A 27,365-nucleotide genomic window follows, 5' to 3' on the forward strand; every position below is an offset into this window, starting at 1 on the left:
CCCCCCCCCACCGTACTTTGTAAAACGCTTATTTGCTTAATTTTAATGTTTTTAAAACTATTTGAAAATATAGTACGTAAGGACCACTAACTTTTGTCACTTTCTCCGAATTTTCCGTTTTGAATTATAATGCAGAAAAGATTTTATTACTTCTCCTATAAAATTTATTTTAAGTTTTAACTAATAAAATTGGGTAATTAAATTTGTTTAATATTAAGTTTTAAGGACTATTTAATTTTGTACACTTTAATTTTAATTAATACTTTACGCTTATAAATTATTTAGGTACTTCTGAATTAAAAATAAATATTTTAATTAACTTGAAATATGTTTACCTGGTTTAGATTTATAGTTTTGCCTTAAAGCATACAAATAGGTTCATTTACTTTCTATAAATTTTGTATAATATTCCTCATTTATTCGAAAAATACGCATTTTGCTATGAAAACAAGTTTTGCTATACCTTTCATTAAAATTCTCATGAAAATATGATCATTTTCGCTGAAAATACAAGAATCACAAGGATCAGCGATTTAAAAAAATATAACCTCAAAAAACGTAATTTGGAAAGGAATAGAATAAAATAGCGACTTCTAGGCTCAATAATTTAAACATATAATTTCCTAGCTCTAAAAATCATGTGCAAACCAAATGAATATTTTCAGAAATAAAAAAAGTACTGTCGCGAACATGTAAATATAACCTGAAAAATCCGACATTGACTAAAAATACAGTGATAATACAAATACATGTTACAAAATAGTACCTTAAGTACTGTATCCGAGTTACTTTAATTTCTATATTATTTTCATGATTTTCACTATTCACAAAATATTATTTTCTTCTCACACATGTTAATGATAAAACGTTGAATATCAGCCCAACAAGCCGTGTGCATCGCCCGCAGGCTCGGTCAACTAAATAAGGCAAAATGGAGAATTTTTCGAACTTAGGCACGGGGGTTTGAGAGGCAGCGAGGGGAGACAAATTAGTGCTCTTGCCCATCGTAGAGGAATATCTTTGGTAGAGGGCGCAAATTGGTGTAAAAAGCGCGTGCGCAGAAAATTGTTGTCATTTGTAACTGTGACTTCTTGTCTGGTGCTGTCACCGTATGAGAACATAACCTTAAAACGGTTTTTCGTGTGCCGGCATCACTTTAATGAAAAGGATTTCTTGAAAACGCAAACTGATGTGGTTATAACATATTTAAAAAACTGCACTGGTCAACTCTGCTTAAAAAAATAATAAAAATTCATACGTATGCACATCCTAACTCGCCTCGTAATTATCTTTTTTTACTTAAAATACAAAAATAAAAGCAAAATTAAGTAAATAAGAAACGTTAAATGAGAAATTGAATGATAATTATCTTCAATTTCTTATTTTGCGTTTCTCGTTTCCTTAATTTTGTGTTTATTTATCCTTTTTTCTTCAATTATTTTACTAGCCAACACATCCAAGGAAGGAGCATGCACATATAAAGCGACCAGTAAATGCATGCTTCTGTAGTTCTCCTGCCCATCGCAGATGGCGCTGAATTTCGCCATTTATTCTCACGTAGTTGACCGAGCCTGATCGCCCGTGCATGTGCATCCGGTAGTTGTTATTTTAGCATCCTGAAGGGTATCGTAATTCAAATAAATCCAATAGATGGCACTCTGATCAGGTAGGCGTGTCTTTGCATTATCACGTATAGCAAAAGTACTAAAATTCATTAAAAACTTGATACTTTTCATAAATATAAAAGGAAGAACAAAGTTTTCAGTAACAATAAGAGCATCTGTAATTAATAATCAAAAAAATTCATGAAAATATGTAATTTAATATTAGGAAAATTGAATGGAAAGGTGAGTATTTTGAAAATAGTTTGAATTCTATTCATATTTTTCTATTGTTTATTTTGCTAATGTAATTAATTAATTTTATAAACAATTCAATTTTTTGCAAATTTCAAACATTGATTGAGAATATTACTTGACTAATAATAATAATAACATATGAGCCTCGGTGGCTCAGTTGGTTAGACACTCGGATTTCACCTCAGAGGTCCGGGGTTCGATCCCTGAGCCGGTACCTCTGGAAATTTTTCAATGTACCTTTACCGAGGTTCTGGTGGTTTGGAACCCACCTTAAGTTGTAGGTCCCACATCGTGTACTTCACTGTAATCCAGTCCACCAATGATGGGGTAAAAAGCAGACGACTAGGTCCAATATGTCTGGGCAGACTGCTCTCATAAGATCACTTGATTGCATTATAAAAATGCGTCCGTGACTGATGATATATACCGGGACAGCCCCGTGCAAAAATGATCAAATAAAAATCCATCTCTAACCAAAAATGCCTTCGACATGTTGGGCAGTATAAGCCTGCGACAACATTTCAACACTGAAATGTTTTACAGTAATAATAATATTTAAACAGTGATAATTTGCCATATTATATACTTTTTTATTAAACATCGTTTTTATTTTAGGACAGGGAGTTTCGGTAAAGTAAAACAATTTCCCTTTGGGACAAGGGATTTTTAATATGGAACGGGAATTTTTTAATGAATTTACAGTGAGATTTAGAAGAAAGCAGTTTAAAAAATCCCTGTTCCAAGTCAAAATTCCTCACCTTTTTTTCTTAAAAATTCAAACTACTTGTGGTCGAAAGCTGAACTTTTTTTTGAAAATTAATTTTATTGTTGGAATATTCATCATATTAAATGAAAAATCGTATCGTTTTAATTATATAACTTATTTCTTTAAAATTACTTTTTAACTAAAAAATTAACTATTTCAGTAGAAAATATAACTATTTCGGGTGGAAAATTGACCTTTTCTAGTTAAAAGTCCAACAATTTAGATGGTAATTTGTCTTTTCAAATTGAAAATTCATTTATTTCGTTGACAATTCACGTATGTTGATAAAAAATCGACTTTTTGGTAGAAAATCGACTTTTTTGGTAGAAAATCTGTTTTTTCTTTGAAAGTGAATCCCCTTCTTTAAAAATTCTCCTTTTTGGTTAAAAATTCAAGTATTCCAGTTAAATATTCATGATTTTAGATTAAAATTAATCTTTTGGGTCAGAAATAAATTTACTTGGTTGAAAAACAAACTAGTCTGTTGAGAATGATTATTTTTTAAATTTAAGATTGTTATAGTATGAGTTTCAATCGAATATGTACCGTTTTTGCACTCTTTTTTTTAATCTCGTAAGAAGGAACTTTTAAATTGTGCCGAATTTTGACTTGCAACAGGGATTATTAAATTCTTTTCTTCTAAATCCCAGTTTCTATTTTTTTTAAATTCCTGTTCCATAACAAAAAGTCCTGGTCCGAAGGGAGATTTTATTTCTTTACCAGCTCCCTTTTATAAAATAAAAACCATAATTATTTTCACTTATATGCCCTGCTACTGTAGATAAAGTAAAAATTAATTTAATTCCCGGTAACTTCCCGTTTTTTCATCGGTCTTTCCTGGTTTCGGGATCAAGTTTCCACCCTGATTATAAATAAGTAATGTGTAAATATATATTTTTAGAGAGCGGAAATGTCTAGACGAATTAAGAAAAAAGTATATTATAAGGCGAATTATCAATGTTTAAATATTATTATTACTGTTATTATTAGTCAAGTTTTTAATGAATTTGAGTATTTTTGCTATACATAACAATGCATTGGCAGGCCTACCTGATCGGAGCGCCATCTATTGTTATTCCTTTGAACTACGATAACCCTCCGGATTTTAAGAAAATAGAAAGAGTGGGGGCAATGCATTGAGCTGATCCAACAGATGCCAACAAACAAGGCCTCTAAGAATAGAGGTTACCCAGTAGCCCAGGTACTTAGAGAAGCCGTAAGAGGGAGGCCGTTCGAATTCCCATGATTCAGAAATAAATTGCTGCGCTGACTATAGAGATTTCCCCCAACCTTATGAATGAACCTATTTGGAAACATTTTTGTCAATCTCAAGAATCGTAATTCCGTGGTCGGCAATCGTCGGCGCCGCCGCCCCCTTTTTCACAATCGACGCCATTTTGCTTCATGTCGGTGATAATTTTTGTGTGCTGAAGCGTCTCGTGGATATTCATCGGTTTCGTTTCATTTTATTTCAGTAAAACGTCAGAACCATACGTAAGTATCTAGTATGTATTAATTCTATCCATTTTTGTCAAAATTTGGGACCGGGAGATTGATTAGAAGACTTAAAAAGATTTCCAAGGCCACGATTTCGCCTTTGGCTTCGATTGGCAACGCCAACCGGCTTCGCCTTTGATGCTTACGTGTTTCATCGATGAAATTTGTAAATGTTAATTCATTAATTGGAAATGTACGTTTCGTGTTTTGCCTTTAATCTGAGTCTTATTTTTTATAAGTAAAATTCTTATCTTCATCTTATCACTAAGTGATTTCATACGAGTATTTTTATGACGGTCATGTTGCTACGAAGGCAATTTTTCGTGCGCAGCCACGTTTTTTGTTGAATTATTTAAAACTGTAATTGTCTGTATTTTAACTATAAAAAACAAATTGAAATTTTAATCAGTTTTTTTTAGGATTATAGAAATACTATAAAGTGGATATTTTTTATTTAACCATTTATTTTTAATTTATTTTTGTCACTTGCTAGTATTACGAAATTTTCCATAATTTCTGGCTTCATGTCGGTAAAATGTTTAAAATTCCAGCAAAACAAATAACGCTGATAATTTCTATTGTATTGTAGAGTAAAATATCCAGCAGGAAAAAGGTGGACAAAATTATGAGAAATAACTTGGAAAAAATCATTTTTTATTTTCGAATAGCTTCAGAGTTATGATATTTTGCAAAATCTCTGCATTTTCGTTTTCAGCGGAAAATTAATGAATTTCAAAAAACACTGTATACCTTTGAATCTAATAACTTGATAAAAAAATTCTACAGAAGAGTGAAAATAGACTCAATTTGCTGTAATTCCAAAAAAGAACCATGTCCTGCTTGTAATAGGTCATAAGTTATGACCTTTTCATTTTGACCATTTTTGCCTGTTATGAAGGGCGTGTGATACTTAGAAAATGGTCGATTTTACCATTGATAGGTCCCCTCGACTTTTTTCGTACAATAATAAAGATTTTGTGTTTAAAATGTGGGGAATGATAGCGAACATGCTAACGGACGTCTTCGAACTCTTCGTTTGTGGAATAATTTAAAAAAAATTAATTTTGCTAGATTTGATTAATGTGTGTGTATTATGAGGTTATTTGTTTATAATTCTCCCCGTTTTTACTTCCAAACTACCCAATATTTTTGGCCGAAAACTTGGGGCAAGCGAAAAAAATACTAATAACCCGGAACTAACCTTATTTGTAGATAATTAAAAAAAAATTAATTTCATAAGTAATTTCTAAGTGGCTACCTACAGCATCGGTACGACAGAGACCCACCTGTTAAAACATATTGCATACATTTTATTTTAGATATCCCAAACAAAAATTGGTGTTACAGTCACTTCAACGAAATTGAAGTTACTTTATAATAACTTTAAAAAAATATAAACTTTAAATCGCATAAATTTCGATTTTTTTTGACCTAATTTATTTCAAATGACTTTCGAAGAACAATCCATGCATTTCAAGTTTTGGTTGGTAACCATATTTATTCAAAGATGATGTATTTTTAATGCCTGGAATACCAGGTTTAATTGTTAGAGCAATGGTTGAAAAGAACGAACCTTTAAAAACCCATTTATCTCATTATTTTTCGATCATATTAATATTAATTTTTCTTCATTACTGAAGAACAATTCGCGTTATTGGAATTTAAATCAAATTTAAAATGATGTTACAACACTTTTAACTAAGAAAATAGTGTATTTTACAAGGAAAAAATCAATTATATTCGCCATTTTTAATTTATACGTGTTCTTATATTTATTAGTATTATTTAATTACATATTTACTTAGAAATTTCAACTTTTTTAATTAATCCAACCTTTTCTCCCGTTTTCTATTTTCTCTATTTAATTTTAAAGTATAAGAATATTTACACGACAAAGAATGTCCATAAACGCCACCTAAATTATGTTTCTACAACCACTTTCATCGAATTCACAAGCACGAATCCCTTTTATCATTTATTTCTACGTACGCCGCAAATCGAGTGATTTTCCGACAAAATGAGATTTTGGAAAAACGAAAACCTACCATGCAAATATCAAACATTGAGATGTCGGACTCGGTTGATCGATATCCCATCATTATAAACACGGTTTCGGTGTAATAAACACGAGTTAAGTAAGTTACTTTATTATAATGTAACTTCAACTTAGTTTCAGTGTTATCAACACCAATTTTCTTATTTAAAAACTTGGGATATCTAAAACAAAGCAGCAATGTATTTGGAATGTAATGAAAATTATTAAAATAAATAATTTATTATGATCTATCGATAGGATTCAAACAAGAAGAAGGTATAAAAAAAATGTGAAGATCGACAAATTTGCTTGAGACTATTTTTTTTCGAGAAGGCGCATAGTTTTTGTTTTAATTGAGGTGCCGCATGCAACAACTCGACAAGCCCTCGAAACTGCGTAGAAGTATTGTCCAACCGGGAAAATCTATCTATAAAAAAAGTCGCCGAGACGTAACACAAAATATACTTTCGTCTTGAGCTTGATCCGGATGACAAATTTTTCTGATGAAACTTTCATTCGACAATTATTACTCAAGATAAACAATAAAAACTTTGAAAATTTTTTGATCATAAATCTATGTTTTGTAAAACACAACTCGCGATTATTCAGCCGTTTGTTGATCAAAATGCTTGAAGTTTGTATGGTGCATTCTCAATATATAAGCGATGACTAAACAACGCGCTTCGTTTTAAAAGCGAATACGTTTGTTTCCATTTTATAGCAAATTGATTCTGAACGAAAGCCATGTTTCGCCAACTTCGACCAGTGGGACGGTTATCGAAAAAATGTTTCACTAAAACACTAAAAAAAATTGTTCACTAGTCTTTGAGAAAGTTTTCCTGATAATTTGAAGAAAATCGACCGAAAATGATCGTGGAAATGGCAGCGAGTGGAAGTTAACACACGCTGCCGCTGCAGTGTTCCGCTTATCGGCCTTTGTTTCTAAGCAACTAGCCAACAGCGGCAAAGAGCAACAAATGTTCCAACGGCAGCGTGTTTTGACTTGAACTCGCTGCCATTCCCACAATAATTTTCGACCGATTTTCTTAAAATTATCAGGAAAACTTTCTCAAAGTCTAGTAAACAACTTTCTCGCGACAAGTTTTTTCTATTAAATAAATTTAAAGAAGTAAAAACAAACTTTCGTTTTTAAGCAAAGTGCGTTGTTTATAGTCATCGTTTATATGTTAAGAATACATTATACTAATTTCAATCATTTTAGTCAACAAACGGCCGAATAATCGTGAGTTGTATTTTACAAAACATCGATTTTTGATCGGACAATTTTCTAAGTTTTTATTTTTTATCTTGAGTAATAATTATCGAATGAAAAATTGTCATGAGAAAAATTTGTCAGCCGGGTGAGCTGAAGACGAAAGTATATTTTGTTTTATGTTCTGGTCACTTTTTTTTTATCTATAGATTTTCCCGAGTGGACAATACTTCTACGCGGTTTCGAACGCTTGTCGAGTTGTTGCATCCGTCACCTTAATTGTGAAGTGTTATGAAAAATATATAATTCCATTTTGTAGCTAAACTGTGCAAGATACGATAAAATGTTTGCAAGAAAAATTGTATATCTCAAAAAGATATACCAGTTTGTTCCAGTCTATTTGTAAATCGTGAAAATCAAACATTCTTTTTAAGCAAAACTATACGAGATTTGAAAAAAAATTTAAGAAGCTAAATAGTCGGTATCAAAAAGATTTACTTTGGTTAACACTATTTTTTAAACGCTTTTAGTTAACTTGCCCTTCGTTCATGTCGGCAATCAAATCTGCTGATCGAAAATTAAGGTACTTCTTGACAAGCTAGAAACTTTTCTTTTTTGGACGCGCCTTCCATGACAATACTCTAATCTGCAAAAAAATTGCATTTTGCATAAATATTCTTTTTCAGGTATAACCATTTTTATAGCATGCGCGTGCCTCTATCACACACAACGAGTACAGCTGAACCATCAAATAATGAATCAAAAATGTCTTAAGTTATTTAAAAATATAACTAAAAAGTAGAAAATAAAATAAATACAATTTTTCATTCAATGCTTACCGCATTTAAAACGTAATAAAAAGTAAAAAATAATTTTTTATCGAACATGGACGTGTCCAAATGACAAGGTGCCATCTTGGCAGAACCAAATAAAAAGGTTCCCTACTTTAGAGGGCGTTGGTGTTCCCCATGCTATTTATATGGGATTTTTAAGCTTCCATGTTTCGCCATCCGAGATGGCACCTTTTTATTTCGTCCTACCGAGATGGCACCTTATCATTTGAACACGTCGACATGAACTCATGAAAAAAACGTTTTCTAAATTAATCAAATGTATTCAATCTAAAAATAATAACAACTGACAGTAATATAAAAGCGTGGGACAAAGAAATCATGCGTTACTAAATATGCCTCACGCTTTTATATTACTGTCAGTTCTTATTATTTTTAGATTGAATACATTTTGTTCGTTTAGAAAATATTTTTTTTCTTGCGTTCATGTCTGAAAAAAATTATTTTTTACTTTTTACTAAGTTTTAAGTGCGGTAAACATGAAATAAAAACGTTTTTAAACCATTTTTTTTATTTTTGATAAGACCCAGGATTTTTTTTAAATCGTGAATCTAAGAGTTTGATCCTTTTTTGATTAGACATCTGGTTTTCATTTCAATTGTAGAACAATTAATTAAAATGAACAAATTTAAATAATTTGGGCAAATAATATAAGCTACAATAAAATGAACGATTTTCGTTTTGTACATTTGCGTTAGTAGTGTGCGAATGCAAAACGCGTCATAAGATCAGATGTTAATCGTTTGATCTATAATTTTAAAAGGTTCATGCACAAATCTGGGGGTAAACATATATTATCGAGCGGAAAGCGCAAGATCCGACGGGCGGCCGTGATGTGCTCAACTTGCAAGCGAAGCGTCTTATCTTTTTTTACATTCTTATCATTTATGATTGAGAAAGTATTAGAATTGTCGGGAATGTGAACTCACACTTTTCAACGGATCTCCACGTTTCTAGACCCTTTGAATCCGAAAATCAGGTTTTCACGATGGCGTCTGTCTGTACGTCCGTCCGTCCGTAAACACGATAACTCTCGAAAAAAGGAACGAATCAAATCCATCTTTGGCACACTTTTTTTTAGCTCCTAAAAGAAAGGACGAGTTCGTTAACCAGCCATTTTTGAAAAAAAAATTCAAAAAGTGAGCGCATTTTGTAAATTTTTGAGACCACTTTTTTCTGAATTTGAAAATTCTATGTACGGATATTTATAGTATTGAAAAGAACAAACAAATTATCCTTATGACTTTTTTCGATAAAAAGAAAATTCTCGGAGTTATAGCGCTCTCAAAATTTTTTTAATCAACCGAAAATCAAAATTTGAAGCCGAAAAACGCACGATATGAAAAAAAGTCAAGAGAAGAAAAACATTTCTTTTTGAAAGACCTACAAGATTATCATGATAAAATTTTTGATTTTCTTCAAAAAATTTTGATTGCACAAAAAATAATGTAAAATAAAAAATTCTATTTCGTGGACAAACTATGAAGGATACAAAAAAAGATGAATTAACAAAAATGGTTATCCCAAAAAAGATCTACAATTTCGTTAAGAATCACTTCTTGATAGGAGGCTTACTTTTTGTTTTATTCGTGAAAAATAACGTTGAAAAAAGTAAAATAAAAAAAAAAGTGTGGAAAAACGACGAAAGTTATGGGGACAAAATCCAACAAAACCTGATTACAAATGTCTGTTGGAAATCGAGCGCGGAGCGCGAGTGTCACGATGAGAATGTGTACCTCAAAGCCTACAGAGCTTTGAGAAACTTAATCTTTGACTATACTTAATTAAGTAGACAATTCAGAATATGAAGACACATATAAATACTGCCATCTAAAAGAGATCTTTTTGTTAAAGTTTTTTTTTCAAGTATTCCAAATGCAAAGAATAAATATCCGAGCGCGAAACGCGAGGTGTAATTATGTCCGAGCGCGAAGCGCGAGATTCAACCGTCACGTAGCGTGCAACGAGAATGTGCCCGCGAAGCGGGCAGATTTTGTTCATTAATTTTCAATAGTAATTGGTCTCCAAATGGCAAATTAAATACAAATTATAACTTAAAGTAACAAATTATTTCAAACATTGTAACTAAATTATAAATACGTTTTTAAATATCTACAAAGCACGTATGTAACTTTTTCAGTAACATACATGTTACAAGTTGGGGGCCATACTTAAATTACGTAACGAATTATCGGTCCTCTCCAGGCCCCTCTAACTTTTAACAGTTGAACCGCAACAAATTTACACGGTGCCCCCCCCCCTCTCGCGCTAATTTAAGCACAGTCCCTTACCACTTAACACTAATTTTGAAACCTACATTTGTAAAGAATTCAGATTAGGTTGCTTCGAAATTCATGTGCGCTTTCTGGTTTTTGAAAATTTTAAATATACATTTTAGTACTGGAGTACCTTCTTTTAAAATGCTCATGGTTTCAATGTTGAAAGTTTACATTTTTGTATTTCTTCCAATTTAATTACGTTTAAATTTAAACAATTGCAAATTCGTTTGCAAAATTTCAATCTTTCCTTTTAATGTCTTGTTAATCTTGTAAGTATTGTTAATATTAAGATAATCTTATTAAAGGTTTTAATAGTTCATTTTAACATTTAGATTTTTACATGCTTTTGAAACTCTTGAAAATTTTAAGTTCATTTGAAATTTGACCAAATATTGGCATATATGTGAATAAAAAATCTCGCAAATATCAACTTTAACATTTCCTTTCTTGGGAGTTATGAATGGGGAACGAAAGTGTTTTTCTCGTAAACGGATAGACCTATTTTTATGAAGAAAATATATGTTATAAAAGGTCATACAAAAATTCTGATTACAATTGTGGATAACATTTTTTTTAGTGAAAAGAAATGTATATTAAGGTAAAACTCAGTCTTCAAGCAATTTGGCTATCTTCAGAAATCTTATCAAGTGGAAAAAAAAACAATATTTTATAGACGCTCTCATGTTTCGAGTTTAATATATAACTGATATCTTAGCCAAATATTTACTCACTTTACAAAAATAAAATCTTATAAATAATATTGGAAAACCCCTAGTAATATTGCCAGTCTGCCATTTGAGCTTATCAAGTGATCGCCAACTTTGTCTTCGCAAGTCTCTTGTTACTCTTATTGGCGTCAAATGGGCCGATATCGCAAGGTTTATACGCGAAAATATAACATTTAAAAATAATAATTGCATTAATTTTTTGCTGTTCAATTATCTTAAAAATAATGTGGTATTTGATTTCATTTGGTAATGACTCACTAGAACGGCATATTTATATATTTAACGTCATGAGATACTTTTATTTGATGTCGGGCAAGACAAAAAAAAGATTCATACTAATATCATTTATCCCTAACGCACCCTGAAATGTACACGAAAATTCTGAACAAATTCTAATTTTCCACTAAATATTCAGTTCTCGAATTTTATTTCACTAATTACTTTCAAACAAAAACTAAAGTCAACATTTGCAGGATTTTAATGCTTATTTGAATTTGAGGATTATTATATGGCCAATATAAGCTTCATAAATTTGAAGGAAATTTGTCATATTTAATGTCTCGTAACCTCGAATTCTTTTGCATTTTTGACTCTTAATTTTAAAGTATAAATAATTTAAACAATTAAGTTGAAAGCTTTCAAAATTGGACGTAAATTGCAAAGATTTACCATTTGTATGCGTTTAGAATTTTCAGGTATTTTAATGTTACTTAATCGTTTAAGTTAAATTATACCTATAAAATATATTTTTTTAATCTGTCTATTTCTTTTGCAGAAAATGGTGTCGTCCAATCCACCGGTAAGAATCTCAATATTTTTCTCTACATTAAAAAATTAATAAATAACCCCGTACCATTTTCATCGAGTGAAACTCTCAGTGCGGATTTAAAATTTTCATTTGGTCTTGTAGCTCATAAAAACAGAAATTTCCTAAAAGGACTTGGAACGACTATTACTAGTTCTTTTTTTGGTGCGGGGTTGTTTCATGATATGGAACAGTATGCAAATAACGCTTGGCATTCGCTTTTTGTTAAGTCAATTGTTTCCACAGTTACAAAACTAGTTTGTGTGCATCTAACTATATGCAGGATATAAACTGACTAATAGAAAGGCTATTGTATTTTCATTCATGTACTAATCTTCCGTTAAGAAAGTAACAGGCCTTTTCATCTTCTTCTAATTAATCACGTTGGCTTAATGCTCACGGTGTGGCTGAACATGGGTTTAATGACAAAAATTATACCACAGATATTTGAACGGGAATTGATTAGTACATCAAAATGAAGTATGTGTGCCGAATTTGAACAATTTTCGCCGGGCCGTTTCGAAAAAAAGTGTGTTTGAAGTTTAAAAATATCAAATTGTCAAATTTAATTAATTTACTACAAAAATTATATTTATTGTATTCATTTAACTACATTAGTATCGTTTCATATTCCTATAATTATATAAAAACGCACATAATGTTGAATTATTACTAATTTTTCTAAATGAATCTCTTAAAAAACGGAATGATTATAAAATAATTACGAAATACTTTAATTATATGCGCATTCATTTTCAAAGCAGGTTTATAATTAAATTTAACAGTTATAATTATTTTACCGTGATCATTATCTCCCCCCCCCCCCCCTCTTGTACAAAATATATTTATTAATACAACACAATTATATTTAATATTTATAAAAATGTATAGAAACAAATAAAATTCATTTTTCTATGTCTATTATTCCATTTCAAACGTGACAAGAGTTGTATTCTCCAACTGCTTTTAATAAATTCTCAGGATGCTTAGCATTTTTATAAGTTTCTTTATATTTGGCCCAAGCTGTTTTTAAATCGACATGAACAGATTCTATGTACTGCTCACTGGAAAATCCCAAGGGCTTTGCCTGTTCTGCATGAATTTTTGGTGTAATAGATATCTCCAAGTTACAGTAGCTTTCTTAAAATGCAGAAACAAAATTTTCAAAGTTTGCTTTTTAATCTTAAGAAAAATAAGAATCTACAACTGCTCGAAATTCTTGAAAACACTTTATGCATTTAAGGCATTTAATACAACAAAAACTACGTAAGATGTCTATTTTATTAAACAGTATTTTATAAGAGCATTGAATCTTTTCATGCCGATTTCAAAACAACTTGGGCTAAATATAAAGTAGCTCATACAAATTCTATGTATCCTGAGAATTTATTAAAAGCAGTTTGAGAATATATCTCGTCACGTTTGAAATAGAATAATAGAATAGAAAAATGAACTTTATTTGTTTCTATAAATTTTTATAAATAATTGAATATGATTGTGTTATATTAATGGATATATTTTGTACAAGATATATCATATGATTATGAAACGATACTAGTATAAGTTAAATGAATACAATAAGTATAATTTTTGTAGTTTTTTGTAATTTTTGTAGTAATAATCGGACATGTTGTATGCGCAGAGATTGGGATGTATAAATAAATATTTTTAAAAAATTGTTCTGATAAAAAATAATATAAATAAATAAAACGATATAAAGACAAGTTGCAAACGTCATCATTGTACACAACAATCCGCATTTGGAGGTTCAATTGGCTGATTATTGTTTTGGAAACCGTGCAATTTTGTCTCAATTAAAATAACTGTGTTAATTTAAACTGCATAATGATAACGTGGCTCAATAAATTTTGACCTTATTTCTGTGATAAGGTGAAAATTGTCATGTCAGTGACTCCGAGCTAGAATAGTTCCTTGAACAGACACCATACTTAATAAATTCTATATAATTATGGTCGATTTCAAAGACACATTTTTCATACATTGAATCAAGTGTTAAAAAAAAACATTTTTAAACTAAAATGTTCAATTTATCTTTGTAAATTGATTCGTTTATATAGCTTCAAAATTATTATGCTTTAAATTTGCAACTCTTCCAAATTTTAAGGATTAATTTTTTTTGATGTATTTCAATGATAGGGAATTAAAGGTTCGGTAAATAGTTAATAAAAAGAGTGACAGTAGAGTTATTGACGCCTGAAACAAGACATTTGATATGAATGGACCCGAGTGGGAGGAGCAGTGTAGCAGAACGACCGTGTTATTTAAATAAGTAACACGTGAATTATGGATCAATCTAAAAATTATACGTCCCTGCCGCACATTACGCCCTTCCCCACCGAGTGAAAGGGAAATAACTTAATAATGGTGTAATAATAATTAAAAAAAAAAAGATAATAGGCTGGTTGTTCAATCATAAAATACATCGAGATTCAGAAAAATCTATTTGGATTTTAATAATCGGGGCAACTGACCTCAAATGTTCGAATATTTAAGTGACCACTTTCGAATGTGAATATCGAAATACATGAAATCTATTTTTTTTTTAACACTTTTAATTTTTTTTACGTCTAATAAATCGATGAATTAATTGCACTCCTTCAGTCCATTGCATTTTTCTATTTCAGAGGAAGACAAAGATATTCGTTGGGCGTTTACCGGAAAACTGTCGGAATGACGAACTCCGACAACTCTTCCTTCGCTTTGGTGAAGTAACCGAATGCGATGTAATGAATCGTTATGGCTTCGTACACATGGCGCGGGAAGAAGACGCCGCGGCGGCGATTAAAGCCCTGCACAACACTAACTTCAAGGGTGCGACGATCAATGTCGAACAATCCACCGGCAAATCACGAGGCGGCGGTGGTGGTGGTGGAGGTGGCCGACGAGACGATCGCCGGGGCGGTCCAATGAGAGGGGGCAGAGGAGGTCGTGACGGAGGACGAGACAGTCGGCCTGGTCCGTATAACGACAGGAGAGGTTTGTTGAGTACCGCGACTTTTGTTACTGTGTCAAGCTCTTCGAAATTACAAAAATCGTTCGCTTCACGAATAATTGGTTCTTCAATTACAAGCAGTTATGTCCAATTTAAGATGATGTGATTCCATTAAAAGTGATTTGGTTTCATTTGAAAGAATCAGGTTCACTTAATAATTGAAAACAGAATGAAAGAAAGCGGTCAATAAATGAAAACATGATGAGTTTATTTACAAAAATAAAAGATAGAAAAAAAAGAAAAGTTCAATGCTGTCGTTCACTTATATTTTTCGGTACAAATTTCATGATAGAGATCTTAAGTATATATCAAGAACCGTATACTTTTATGATTATAAAGATGATTTTGTTTACTCTAGAGCAGAGATGAGTATATAGCGTCGATAGAGAATAATTTCATGTCTGGTTTTTTTTTTTTTTTTTTTTTTTGATTTTCAGAATTGACGAGTCATACGGAATTTATTCTTAGGCTTTATTTATTTAGGGTTTGAGATTCCTTAATTTGCAACTACATTGCCGCTAAGTGTGTAAGGTGTTTGTTTTTCATAATGAGCAATTTTACATCACTTATATTCGCTTCATAAGCATTTGTACGAAATATTATTTCTATAACCGTTTACATCATTTTTTGTTTAAATGCACGGTTATGAAATAAAATTTTCTTAAAGCTTTTAATGCATAACGCTTAAAACAAAAAACATTTAACGTAATTTTAGTACTGTGGCTCAATAAATTTGGACCTTGTTTCTGTAGTAAGGTGGAAATTATCACGTCTATGAGTGCGAGCTAGATTAAAGTTTCTTGAACAGACACCATACTTAAGTACCTTCATATAAGTATGATCGGATTCAAAGATACATTTTGAAGATATTAATTTAATTTCCTATAAGCGCATCGTAAAAAAGTGCTTTGCACTTTTGCGATTTTTACGAAACTTTATTACACAAAATTTTTATAACCACTGTTTCCAGCGTCAGAATCTCAACACTTAAATGGTAACTTCAAATGGCCCATCACTGCTCTCCTGTAGACTTTTGTCTTTGAACTTCTCTTTCGTACTCTTATACGTTTTTAACATCCTGGACGTCTTCCCTCTAGGCAACAATTCTTTATTGCGCTTCAACACCATGTTTCTAAATTTCGTTCTAGGTGGTGGATCTGGTGGTTACCAAGATTACAATCGTGGTGGTGGTGGTGGTGGTGGCGGCGGTGGTGGTGGTGGCGGTGGCGACTTTAGCAGCCGCGGCGACTTCAACTCCGGTTACGGAGATCGCGGAGGATATGGACAAAATGTTGGCGGAGCACCAATGGGTGGCGGCTACTCTTCGACGCCACAAATGGGCGGCGGTTATGGACCAACTGGCGGCGCTGTCGGCGGTTACGGACAAACTGGAACCCCGGATTACGGACGAGCCGACTACGGTAGGACGGACTTCGGTGCGAGAACCGACTATGGTAATCGCGGAGGTTGGTTTTCAATCATCGCAGTCGCTTAGTGTCAGAAATTCATCATCTCATCACCTCGTACCGACTACTCCATGCAATTCACTCCATTTTCTGACCGCGAGTTCATATTGCATGGACCAGTTGTTATTTGCCACGAAAAAAATAAACATGCGATAATTTTTACTTAATTCTGCTTAACTTTTCAGCCGTTTGCGATTATCCAGTAGTAGGTGGTGGAATGGCGGGCGACTTCAACCGTGGAACACAAGGTCCAGTAGATTACGGACGAGTTGATAACTTTGGAGCTAGTCGTCCAGTAGATTATGCACCTAGGAGCGACTATGATCGTGGAGCGGCCGGACCAATGAGAAACGGAAGCGGCGCCGTTGCCGCCAGCGGTTACGGAACCGGATATGGCGATGTTGGATACGACGCAAATTTCCAGTAGGTGTTTTTTCTTATTACCTTTTTCTTGACTTTTCTATTTTTTCCTGTAGACTTTATGTATGTTCAGGTTGTCCAGCAAGTAGAGAGACAGCCTATATTTGCAATAAATTTGTTCATGATACTGAAGTATGGTTTCATCTCTTTTTCGTGTGTGTTTGGAGAAGAAGAATAGGTTGTTGTTCGGGAGGTACTTTATCGTTCTATGCGCATTCATTATTTCGCCTGTTGCTTACTATTCTGCGTCATAATTGTATGTTTAAACTTACCTTGAACGTAACACTTAATTTTATGAAAAAAGTCGAAACCATACGCCGATGACGTAAAGTATCATGTATATTGAGAAGGCAGTATTTACGGACGAGCTTGAGCTTGCATGAACAAAATTTGTACAAAAGGCGAATCCAGACTTTGAAATATCCGTCATAATTTTGATTTGTCTGGATTGTTATTCTTAAACTAAGAACCATTCGCAAAAATATACAATTGAGCGAAAGAAATTTTGAAATTTTTGAGTTTACAACTTGATGCATTTCTTCTGGACCTCCTGAAATTGTTCCTGTAAGTTCTTTTCCAATTTTCTTGAAACTTAACGTTTCAATTTTATTCGATTAGTTAGCACACCTTTCTTTATTATTTAAGTCTGGGTTTAGATATTTTGGTTGAAAATGTTGTCTTGAAATCTTTAAGAATTAAGTGCCTGATAAATTAGAAAACTGACTCGAAAGACTCGAAAAGTAGAGGTTTTCAAAAATCCTCTTTCACAGGACAATGAGCGGAGGTCCAAGTTACAATACCGGTCCCAGTTATAGCACCGGACCTGGCCCACAACCAGACATGTTCAGCAGAAGGGCCGGAGGAACCGTCCCCAGTGGTGGTTATCAAGTCAGCGGAGGGTAAGATTCCAGAAAAGTCCGCTTTTCTCTCCTTCGAAACTTTTTAGATTTCCTCTGATTTTGACCCTTTCGAAACACCCGTTTTCAGATCTAAAAATTGAATAGAAAGTTTCAAGAAAATTTCAAGAATAAGCATGCATGTGAAGCACAAGTTGAATTTTTGAACTCAACTTTAGTTTGTAGTCTCAAATGCTCGATTTTAATTTAGATACGCAGAAGCCTATGACAGACCTGACCCCTATGGACCTCCCCGTGGAAGTAGCCGGTAAGTTAAATTCTGTTTCTCTTTTTCTTTCAATTAAAAATTGCGCTCGAAAATTACTGTCCGTTCAAAAGAAAAAAATTAATAATCGATTCTGCGCTGCGTATTTTGATTCTCATGCGTCGCTTCCCTTCTCCGCATTCTTCGTTCGCGGTGAGCGAATATAAAATCAAAAGTTAATGCGCAAAAATGTAAAAGTATAAGGTGTAACATCTTAAAAAAAAGAACATGAAGTATCAGCTTGAAATTGTTACAGTCATTTTTTACAAATTAAAAGTAAGAAATTCTATCAATAAATAATTTTTTATTTTATTTTGAAGTGTATCACTGTTAATTATTAGTCCCAAGCTTTAATTTAAAGAAACAGAACAACGTCCAGTCACATTTGGTTTCGTTTTCTTGAAAGCTGCGAGAAGAAATTTTCTTGCGTGAAGCTGGCGTACAATTTCGACTTGCTACCGACGAAACGAAACGGACCAGGTGATTCCAGCGTTTCATTGAGACTAATCGATTTTCCAAGATGTGAGAAATCGACAAAGGCGAAAGATTTGCTTGCGGAATCGAAAAATCGTGATTTTATCGTGGAAGAAGCTCCCGCGTTGCGAAAAAATCGGCGATGAGAGCGATAGATTCGATTTTGATTGCGTTTGGAACTTAAATGATAGTTGATCAATAAAATTGGTCTTCGCCAACTATCAGATTTTCTTGAATGAAATGTTAACTTTTCATCGCTTGGCCTGCAATTTTTATTGACATTTTTTTTATACATTCTTAGTACTCTTATCAAATTTAGGCACTGCATCAAAGTTAAGGTATAAAATTTCAACTGCAGATTTAAAGGTTTCGGTTTAAAAGTTGTATTTAAACTCATATACATATATTTTTTTTTAATTTGAATGGCAAAATATTTATTTGGAAAACAAGTTTATGCGTTTGGCGTAGACCGATTCTTATATTAAGAAGTAGGTAACACAAATTCGCTGAAAGTAGAAAAAAACTCCAAACCTCTTCTTAAAACTATGGACTAAATTTTTAAAGTGTATCGCACGCTTTTTTGAAAGGAAAAGAAAAAAACGGTGTTACATCTTATACTTTAAGTTGTTTTTCTTCGCAGAGCAGACGAATTAACGACGATTAATCCAACGATTTCTTTATTTGTGACCTTTTAGCTTCCCAGGTCCGGCAGACGGGATGCCTCCGAGGTACTAAAACTAAAATGTACCGAAACTTAGAAAGCGAACACGATGAAAGTGCGCCGATTCTATACACAATTCACACTGCAACATACTTTGACGAGAACTGACTCGATATACAAACGTAATTTATAATATCTCTTAACGTTAAGATAACTTTCATAAAACTTGTCTGAAGTCCATAAGGAGCTGCATTTAAATTTATTTCGTAGCTCCTGAATTTACAACAGTTTTTATTTACTCTTAAATAAAAATTATGTTTAGATTCCACACTTTTTCCTTAACTCCACGTTTTTGTTTGGAAAGATAAACAGAGTATAGAATTGTACAATTTTTTTATTTATAGAAAAGTATGATTGTTCTGTTCAGGATTTAAGCTTGGAACAGTTTATGTACCTCCAGATTTAATAAATTTATCGAAATAGGAAACTTGTTCCATTTTTTTATTTAAGTATATTTTTATAATCAGTGACCAATACTTTATTCTCACTCATGACATTAGCCCCTCCCAAACTTCCTTCTACAAATGTTAATAACTCGTAAATTTGATAGATATTAAAGTAAAATTTTTATTGTGAACTGAAATAGTAAAAACACTTTTATTTTTTGTTGTAAACTTTGTTTCTTACTTTCATCAAAGATTAGTTTTAGATTCTTGTAAATACTTCAAATCTTTTTAATTTATTTGTTGGGATGTACAAAGTTAATTTCCCGGTTGTGGGAAAAATCCAAAGTTAGGTCGTTCGAGGCAAATAGCCACTAAAACAATCTTCACCGTTGCTGTGAGTCCGCTAGAAAAATCGATGCGGATTATACACGAAAATCAGCTGGCGACTTAATTGGAGAGCGATTCGACGTTTTGCGTGGCTGGCGAAACTTCGATAACCGGAAAAGCGTGCCGCAAAATGCGTTTGCGATCGATGCCGATGCGCTTTCACTTAACGAAGGTATGTTAAAAAAAACGCGTGCGCTCTTTATTCTTATTTCAAGTTGTCTGTCGATGCGATTTGTATTTATATATCTCATCGATCAAAATGCTGTCATTGATGCGGGGCTCATAAACTTATTTCCCAGGGAGTGGGAGGACGGGGGCTTTCAGAAACATTTTTTTATTTTAATTTTTGAATACTATATCTTGGTGTAGAATTTCATTACGCATCTTTTCCCCAACGCAAAACGTTCCAGCTTTTTTAGTTTTCTAATTAAAGCCAAGAAAAACTAGCTTTTTTTGTTCAAATTAATTAGTATTCGTTTTTCATTTCAACTCGTATTCAGTCAGTTAGTTTTAAGAATTTTAAAATAAAATTATCAGGGAATGTACTTTGAAATGTCCTTCGACTGATAGAGCAAAAGTAATTTAAAAATTTATTTTAAAAAAATTGTTAATTTTTTCCGATGCCTGGAGCTTATCGGACTTCTCTAACTGTATTATAAATCAGATAGATCTGAGACTCGTTACAGCCTACGCGTGATTCGACTAGCCGCTATCAACTTGAGAGGTTAACATTCTCATCAGAGAAGGTATTAGATTTATGTAAAATTTTGACCCCCTCAGTTTTTGTAAAATGTCCACGTTTTGAGACCCCCTGAGTCCGAAAAACAGGTTTTTACGAATGTATCTGTCTGTATGTCTGTCTGTCTGTGAACACGATAACTTTTGAAACAATTAATCTATTAGATTGGCCTTTGGTACACTTGTTTAGTGTCCTAAACTAAAGTTCAAGTTCGTTAGCCAGCCATTTTGGATGAAAATTCAAAAAGTGGGCACATTTGAATATTTTTAAGACTACTTTTTTCAAAATTCAAAAATTATCTGTACGGTTATTCATAGTATTCAAAAAATTTAACAATTTATCCCAATTACTTTTTTCGAAAAATCAAAAATTATTGGAGTTGTAGCATTTTCAAAATAAAAAAAAAAAACAAACGAAAATGAACATTTTAAGCCAAACAACGCATGATACGAAAAAAGTCTGGGGAAGAAAAACGTTGCTTTTTGAAAGCCCTACAAGATTGAGATAACAAACTTTTCAGTTAGGTCAAAAAGTTGAAAATTCAAAATTTGATCCTACACAAAAATTTGGAAACCACATTTTTTCAAGATGTAAAACTTCTATGTACAGTTGTTCATAGTACTCAGAAACTCAAACAATTTTTCCCCAGGACTTTTTCCTATAAAAAGAAAATTATCAGAGTATTTTCAAAATCCAAAAAAACAAACTAAAATGAACATTTTAATACAAACAACGCATGATATGAAAAAAGTCAAGAGAAGAAAAACTTTGCTTTTTAAAAGCCCTACAGGACTATGATAACAACTTTTTTAATTTGGTTGAAAAGTTGAAAATTCCAAATTTTATCGTGCCAAAAATAATGAAAAAGCTCAAATTGCGCGCCCTGGCAAGAACTACAAATTTATAATGAATCACTTTTCGATATAATCTACGAAAAAAATGAGGCAAAAATTGTTCATCCAAAAAAGAGCTATAATTTTTGATAGGACACGTAATTTTTGCTTTATTCGTAAAAAAAATAACATTCTGAATAAAAATATTAAATTTGTTTGAAAAAACGACACAAGGTATGAACTTAAATTACCAGACAACAGTTGTTCGCCTAAAAAGATCTATAAATTTATTACTAATCATTCTTCGATAGGACGAGTAGATTTTCTTTTAATCGTAAAAAATAAGATTAAAAATTAAAAAATTAACTTTTTGGATAAAGCACAGAAAAGACGAAAGAGGACATAGACTCCTATATAGATTCCTGTCGTAGACCCTATGCAGATGCGCAGTAGTTTTTATTTAATCGTAAAAAATAATATTACATTTTTTTTAAATTATAAAAACAAGAAAATAATTAGCATGATTTAATTTTTATGCATATTATGAATTGTAATGATACAAAATAATGAACAAAAATAATCATGATAAATACAATTTGCTTTTTATTTTACAATTTCTTAATAAGTAATCCCTGGCAGAGTTACATAAAAATGTATTATAATTAATATAAAAGTGTTGTGTATAATGTAGAAAAGTTGACATATTGGACAAAATCGAGTGCCAAGCACGAGATACGTCATGAGAATGTGTTCGTTAAAGCCAAAAGAGCTTTAACAAAAGAGTCAAAATTACAGTTGTCGGTCCGTTCAGTTTTTTTTTTATTTTAAAAGGCCTGCGCCCGAATGCGGAAAAAATGCAAAGACGTAGCGCGGAGTTCGATTGCCATCAGTCGCGTGCCGTAGGTGCGCTCAAACTCTCGAGCTAAGCTTTTTTAACGAAAGAGAATTCACAATCACAAAATTACAGTGGTGGATTTTTTGAGTCTTAATTTTAAAATGTTTGTGCAAGAATGTGCGAAAATATAAAGAACCGAGCGCGCAGCGCGAGGTAAATACATAATCGAGGGCGAAGCGGGCAGATTTTTTAAAATACATTTTTGAATTACTTTTCCTCTATCAGTCGAAGGACATTTCAAACTACATTCCCTGAAAAATGTATTTAAAAATCCTTAAAACTAACTGACTGAATACTAGTTGAAGTGAAAAACGAATAAAAATCAATTTGGATAAAAAAAGCCAGTTTTTTGGCTTTAATTAAAAAACTAAAAAAAGCTACAACTTTTCGCCTGACAGAAAAAAAGATCTTTAAAAAAGTTTTTAAAAATTAAAATTTGAAAATGTTTAAGAAAGTTTCAGGGTCTTCCCACTCCCAGCGAAATAAGTTCATGCGCCCTTCTTCGATCCGACAGCTCAATTCTGCAAAATTAATGCGTTCATTCGACCAAAGTGGACTGTTCCTCAGGCATTGCATACTCAATAGATAGCGACACATTATAAATTTTGAAAAACAATTTTTTCTACAAAAATCTTTCAGAAAACGATCATACACTGTTCCTGAATTTTTTCAGGATTTTTATTTAACGGGATCAAGGTTTGGTCCTTAAGGGCATGTGACACTCGAATGTCTATATTATCGACCTCACTTTCGGTTTACTGAATTTTCTTTGAACTTAAGAATGCTAAAAACTTTCTTTGTTAATCAAGTATCGGACTGAAACTTTGGAAACTGTATCCGAAGATCATTAACTACGTTTTGTACTTAATTTGAGTAGAAATTTCGCTAAAAATTGTTGTCATAGAAATTAAACTTGGGAATATTTGTGGTATTTCAAAAAATGCAAGAGCCGAAATAAATTACGTTTATGTCAAAAAATGGTTTCAGTCAATTTCGTAGAAAATAATTTTTATCAAAATTTCTACTCAAATTAAGTACACAAACGTAGTTAATGGTCTTCTGATACATTTTCCAATATTTCAGTCAGATATTTTATTTACAAAAATAACTCTTAAAGGGTTAAATAATTAGTTGAAGTTTCATCTTTTTCAATGATGATATCATTTATTTTACAGTGCGTAAGTCAAAAATCTTTTACTTACAAAATTTCCATTTTGGATTTTAATTTTGAAGTGTACATTTTTCATTTAAAAATACAGTTTTAAAGGCTTAAAAAATTAACAATTAGTGGTGTTTTAAATCGACAATTTTTTATTTAAAAAACCTTTTTAGTTGATCAAAAGTGAATGTAAATTATGATTTTTAAAATTGAACTATAAATTAAGGATTAACAAGTGGACGCAAATAATATCATAATTAAAGGCTTTAATCAAATTTAAAATATTGTTTCAGCCTCAAATTTGAAATTTTGCAATTAAGAAAAATAACAATTGCTGATTATTTTAGACATGTTCATGTACAATCTGTAATGACAAATGAAATATTAAAAACTAAACATTGAACGTTAAGTTTTTAATTGTTCTATTTGAACAAATTTAATTTACAAGTAAAACTGTTGACAGCTATAATTCCTAGAAGTAATTTGACAAGTTAAAGAGATATTTAGAAGGTCTGCAAAGATTCAAAATTATTTAAAAATCTAAAGATTTAAAATTATTTCGCTGTTCGTACTTACATTATTGTGCAAATAGTCCACTGCCAAATTTAAAGGCAAATACAGATTTTTTCAGATTTCTAACAACAAATTTAGAAGCTTTTTAAGAATTGTGAAATGCTTGAAAAAGAATAAAAAACATTTTATTAATATTCCTAGGGAAATTGAATATTACTTTATTTTGAAGAAATAATTTAAAAAGAATATTTAAAAAGATTTCAAAAATATTTTCCATTTTACAGGATTAAAATTTTTTAGGAAGCATTCTAATAATTATAAAAGATATTTAGAAGTACTGAAAAAATTTCAAAAAGAATTGAAAATTGGAATAAATGTAAAATAACATGTAGATGTTTCAAGAATTTGAAATAGAAGTTGGAAGCTTTCTAAGGATTTTTATACTATTTAAAATAAAAATAATTTAACTTATTAATTTGGGAAGGGTTCAGTTTATGACACGAATTTAATCGTACAATTTTTAATATTTTTAATGTTAATGTGTGTTAAAATTTTTTATGTGAGTAAAACTGCCAGTTTTCATGAATTTTGTATCCATGTAAATCTTTTTAAGATTACAATTTTTTTTTCTTTTCTTTTTATCTTAATATTTCGAAATCATGTGAAATCCGTAGAAATCTTAAGATTATTTCAAAATTCCGGGAAATCTATAAAATCTCTAGAAACTTTTTTTCAAATCCCTTGAAATCTTTAAAAAAAAATTAAAATCTCTAACAAATATTGTATTTCCCTGATAACCTGTGTAGTAGCAAAATGCCTGGATGTCTTTTCAAATTCCCCCTTTTAAATCTTTCTTTTTAACCTAAACAATATTTTGTGTACCTCGAAATTCCGTGAAATTTTTTGAACTTTTGAAATCGCTTAAAATCCCTAGGAATTATTTGTAATGCATAGAAGTTTCGTGAAATTCTTGAAGTGATGAGTGCGTCATGTGACCAAATTCCTATCTTACCGACACATTTTTTAATTTCCTACATGGACATAGGAAACACGGGACTAGACATGCCATCCTAACTTGGCGAGCGGGGTTGTATCCACGGGAAGGGGGAGAATTCCATGAGTGGGGAGAGCCGCCATCTTAGGGATCGTCCATAAATTACGTAACGCTTTTATGGGGGTGGGGGGGGGGGGGGGGGGGGGGGGGGGGGGGGTAAGCAACTATGTGACATAGTTGTGACATGGTAATAAGAAAAAATGACCTAAGCATTACGTAACGCTGTGCTAATTTTTTTACGTTTGTATGATTAGTTTATATAATTATCATTATAGTACTTCTTAAATTCCATATCAAATATTGTTTTTTTCAGTATTATAAACAATGTAAAATAAAAGATATACTATAGTAAACATTGCAAAAAAATTATTGTAAAAAAATTATTGCAAATTTTATTTTTAAAAAATTGATTAGCGTTACGTAACGCCACAGGAAGGTTATCCTTGCGTTACGACTGCGTTACAAAGGGGGAGGGGGGTGTAAAAAAATCTGGATTTTGCGTTACGTAATTTATGGACGGCCCCTTACGGTGTGCCATTTGATTATGCGCGCGAGCGTTTTTGCCGACAAATTGTGCATTAAAATATAAATATGTGGGCGCTGCCATGTTTGTCGCGGGACATCAAAAGGTGGCGGACCTCCCCCTTCATTGTATCATCCCCGCAATGGCATGCCTAGTCCCTTGTTTCCTATGTCCATGGGACCAGGCCCACCTTTCTTAGTGCTTCTTATTTATTATCTCAAATTTTCAACTCGATGTAGCGCTTCGTGTGAAAATAAGTTAGGAAATAAGTGTCGGTAAGGTAGGAATCTGGTCACGTGACCCACTCGTCACATGGCTTTTTCCCTAGAACAATCAATATTTGTCTTACAATTTCGGGACACGAGAGCCAACATGCTAACGGGCGTCCCCCATATTTTTTTGTGGGTTAATTCAAAAAACTTTAATTTTGCTAAATTTGATTAATTTGTGTGGCGCTTAGGCAGGGAAACTGTACTCGTTATACCACACGATGAAGTATCACATGCCCTTAATTTATTTTGAAATCCTCGAAATATTTCGAAATTCCGCGAGTTCTCATGAAATGCTTTGAAAATTCCATGACGTTTTTTTTAACTCCTTTGAAGTCTCTTACAGTCTTTTCAAATATCTGATTTTTTTTAAATTTCTTGACATTTTTAAAATCTTTTAAAGTCCACGTTTGTTTGAATTCCATGATATTCTTTGATATCTGGTCTATGTCGGTAAATCAAGCGATTAAATCCTCGCGTCTTCCTATTTTCATCATAATTTCTTTTTCTAATCATTTGTAAATTTTTCCTATCCGTATCCGAATATTGACTTTCAACATGCGAATTCACTGAAGTTGTTCAAGAAAAATAAAGAAATTGATATTCACTCGCCGAATCCAATTTTCACTTTAACTATTAAGACTTAAATTCAGTTATTTTTTTACTCGAAAGTAATGACCTCTTTCTGGTTTGTTCTCTACACAAGAATTGTAAGCCATATTGAGAACTTTTATCGTCAAGAAAAAGGCGTGGAGTAAACGATAATAATGGTCATTATTCGTAATTGTGACAGAATTTTCGCTCTTCTAATCTTCAAGTGAAGAATTCTGCGGAAACGTATAACATATCGGTTTATTCAGTGTTCTTGTGCACATCGACAGTTTCACGGCGTTATCGTCGGTTCATTCATATGTGCCAAAAGGAAATATTTATCGGAGTAAACTTATAGAATTGAATCAAGCTTTAAAAGTACTCATTTTTCCGATAAAGGCTCTTTTCGGCATTAGAAAAAAATGCATCGCAAAACTCATTCATTCTAGGGCGTGCGCTTGATGTAAAAATTGCTGATAAATTGTTTTTGATATAGATTGCCAACGGGATGAAGATAAGTCTTCAAAAACCTGAGATGAACTCAACGTGGACAAAACTTTGAAGAAATTTCTCGCCAGTAAAAAATTTAATGAGTAATTATGGAAGATGATAAGAGAAAAGTGAAACAATTTTTGTCCTTACTTGATTTACCTTGAAGAAATATTAAATCGCAAAAAAATGCGTGCGCATTCGTGAAATCTTTCTTGAATAAATAATTATTCAAAATA

General features: G+C 32.1%; 2 protein-coding genes across 10 annotated transcripts in view; one reads left to right on the forward strand and one right to left on the reverse strand.

Moving 5' to 3' along the window:
• LOC117172360 (digestive organ expansion factor homolog) overlaps window positions 1-14,756 on the reverse strand; it is a 23,588-nt gene extending 8,832 nt beyond the window's left edge. The window contains exon 1 of one of the 3 annotated variants that reach the window (XM_033360206.1): window positions 14,526-14,756. The gene's annotated coding sequence lies outside the window, so the exon portion shown is untranslated. Of the gene's footprint in view, window positions 1-766; window positions 954-14,525 lie in introns of those variants that run through there. The other 2 variants (XM_033360205.1, XM_033360204.1) reach the window with 2 other exon arrangements.
• On the forward strand, window positions 3,980-27,365 carry LOC117172361 (glycine-rich cell wall structural protein 2-like). 7 transcript variants are annotated; one of them, XM_033360208.1, is made up of 8 exons: window positions 3,980-4,119; window positions 12,004-12,027; window positions 14,679-15,030; window positions 16,195-16,500; window positions 16,698-16,935; window positions 17,703-17,831; window positions 18,040-18,096; window positions 19,263-19,712. In XM_033360208.1, the coding sequence occupies exons 2-8, from the start codon at window positions 12,007-12,009 to the stop codon at window positions 19,300-19,302; spliced, it is 1,143 nt and encodes a 380-aa protein (XP_033216099.1). In that variant the 5' UTR covers window positions 3,980-4,119; window positions 12,004-12,006; the 3' UTR covers window positions 19,303-19,712. The 7 variants fall into 7 exon arrangements, with proteins under 7 accessions (XP_033216099.1, XP_033216101.1, XP_033216104.1 ...); XM_033360210.1 differs by having other exon boundaries at window positions 16,195-16,467; XM_033360209.1 differs by lacking the exon at window positions 19,263-19,712 and adding an exon at window positions 27,134-27,365 and having other exon boundaries at window positions 3,981-4,119; window positions 16,195-16,512.

This window comes from Belonocnema kinseyi, chromosome 5, assembly GCF_010883055.1.
Source record: "Belonocnema kinseyi isolate 2016_QV_RU_SX_M_011 chromosome 5, B_treatae_v1, whole genome shotgun sequence".
Classification (NCBI taxonomy): Eukaryota; Metazoa; Arthropoda; class Insecta; order Hymenoptera; family Cynipidae; genus Belonocnema; species Belonocnema kinseyi.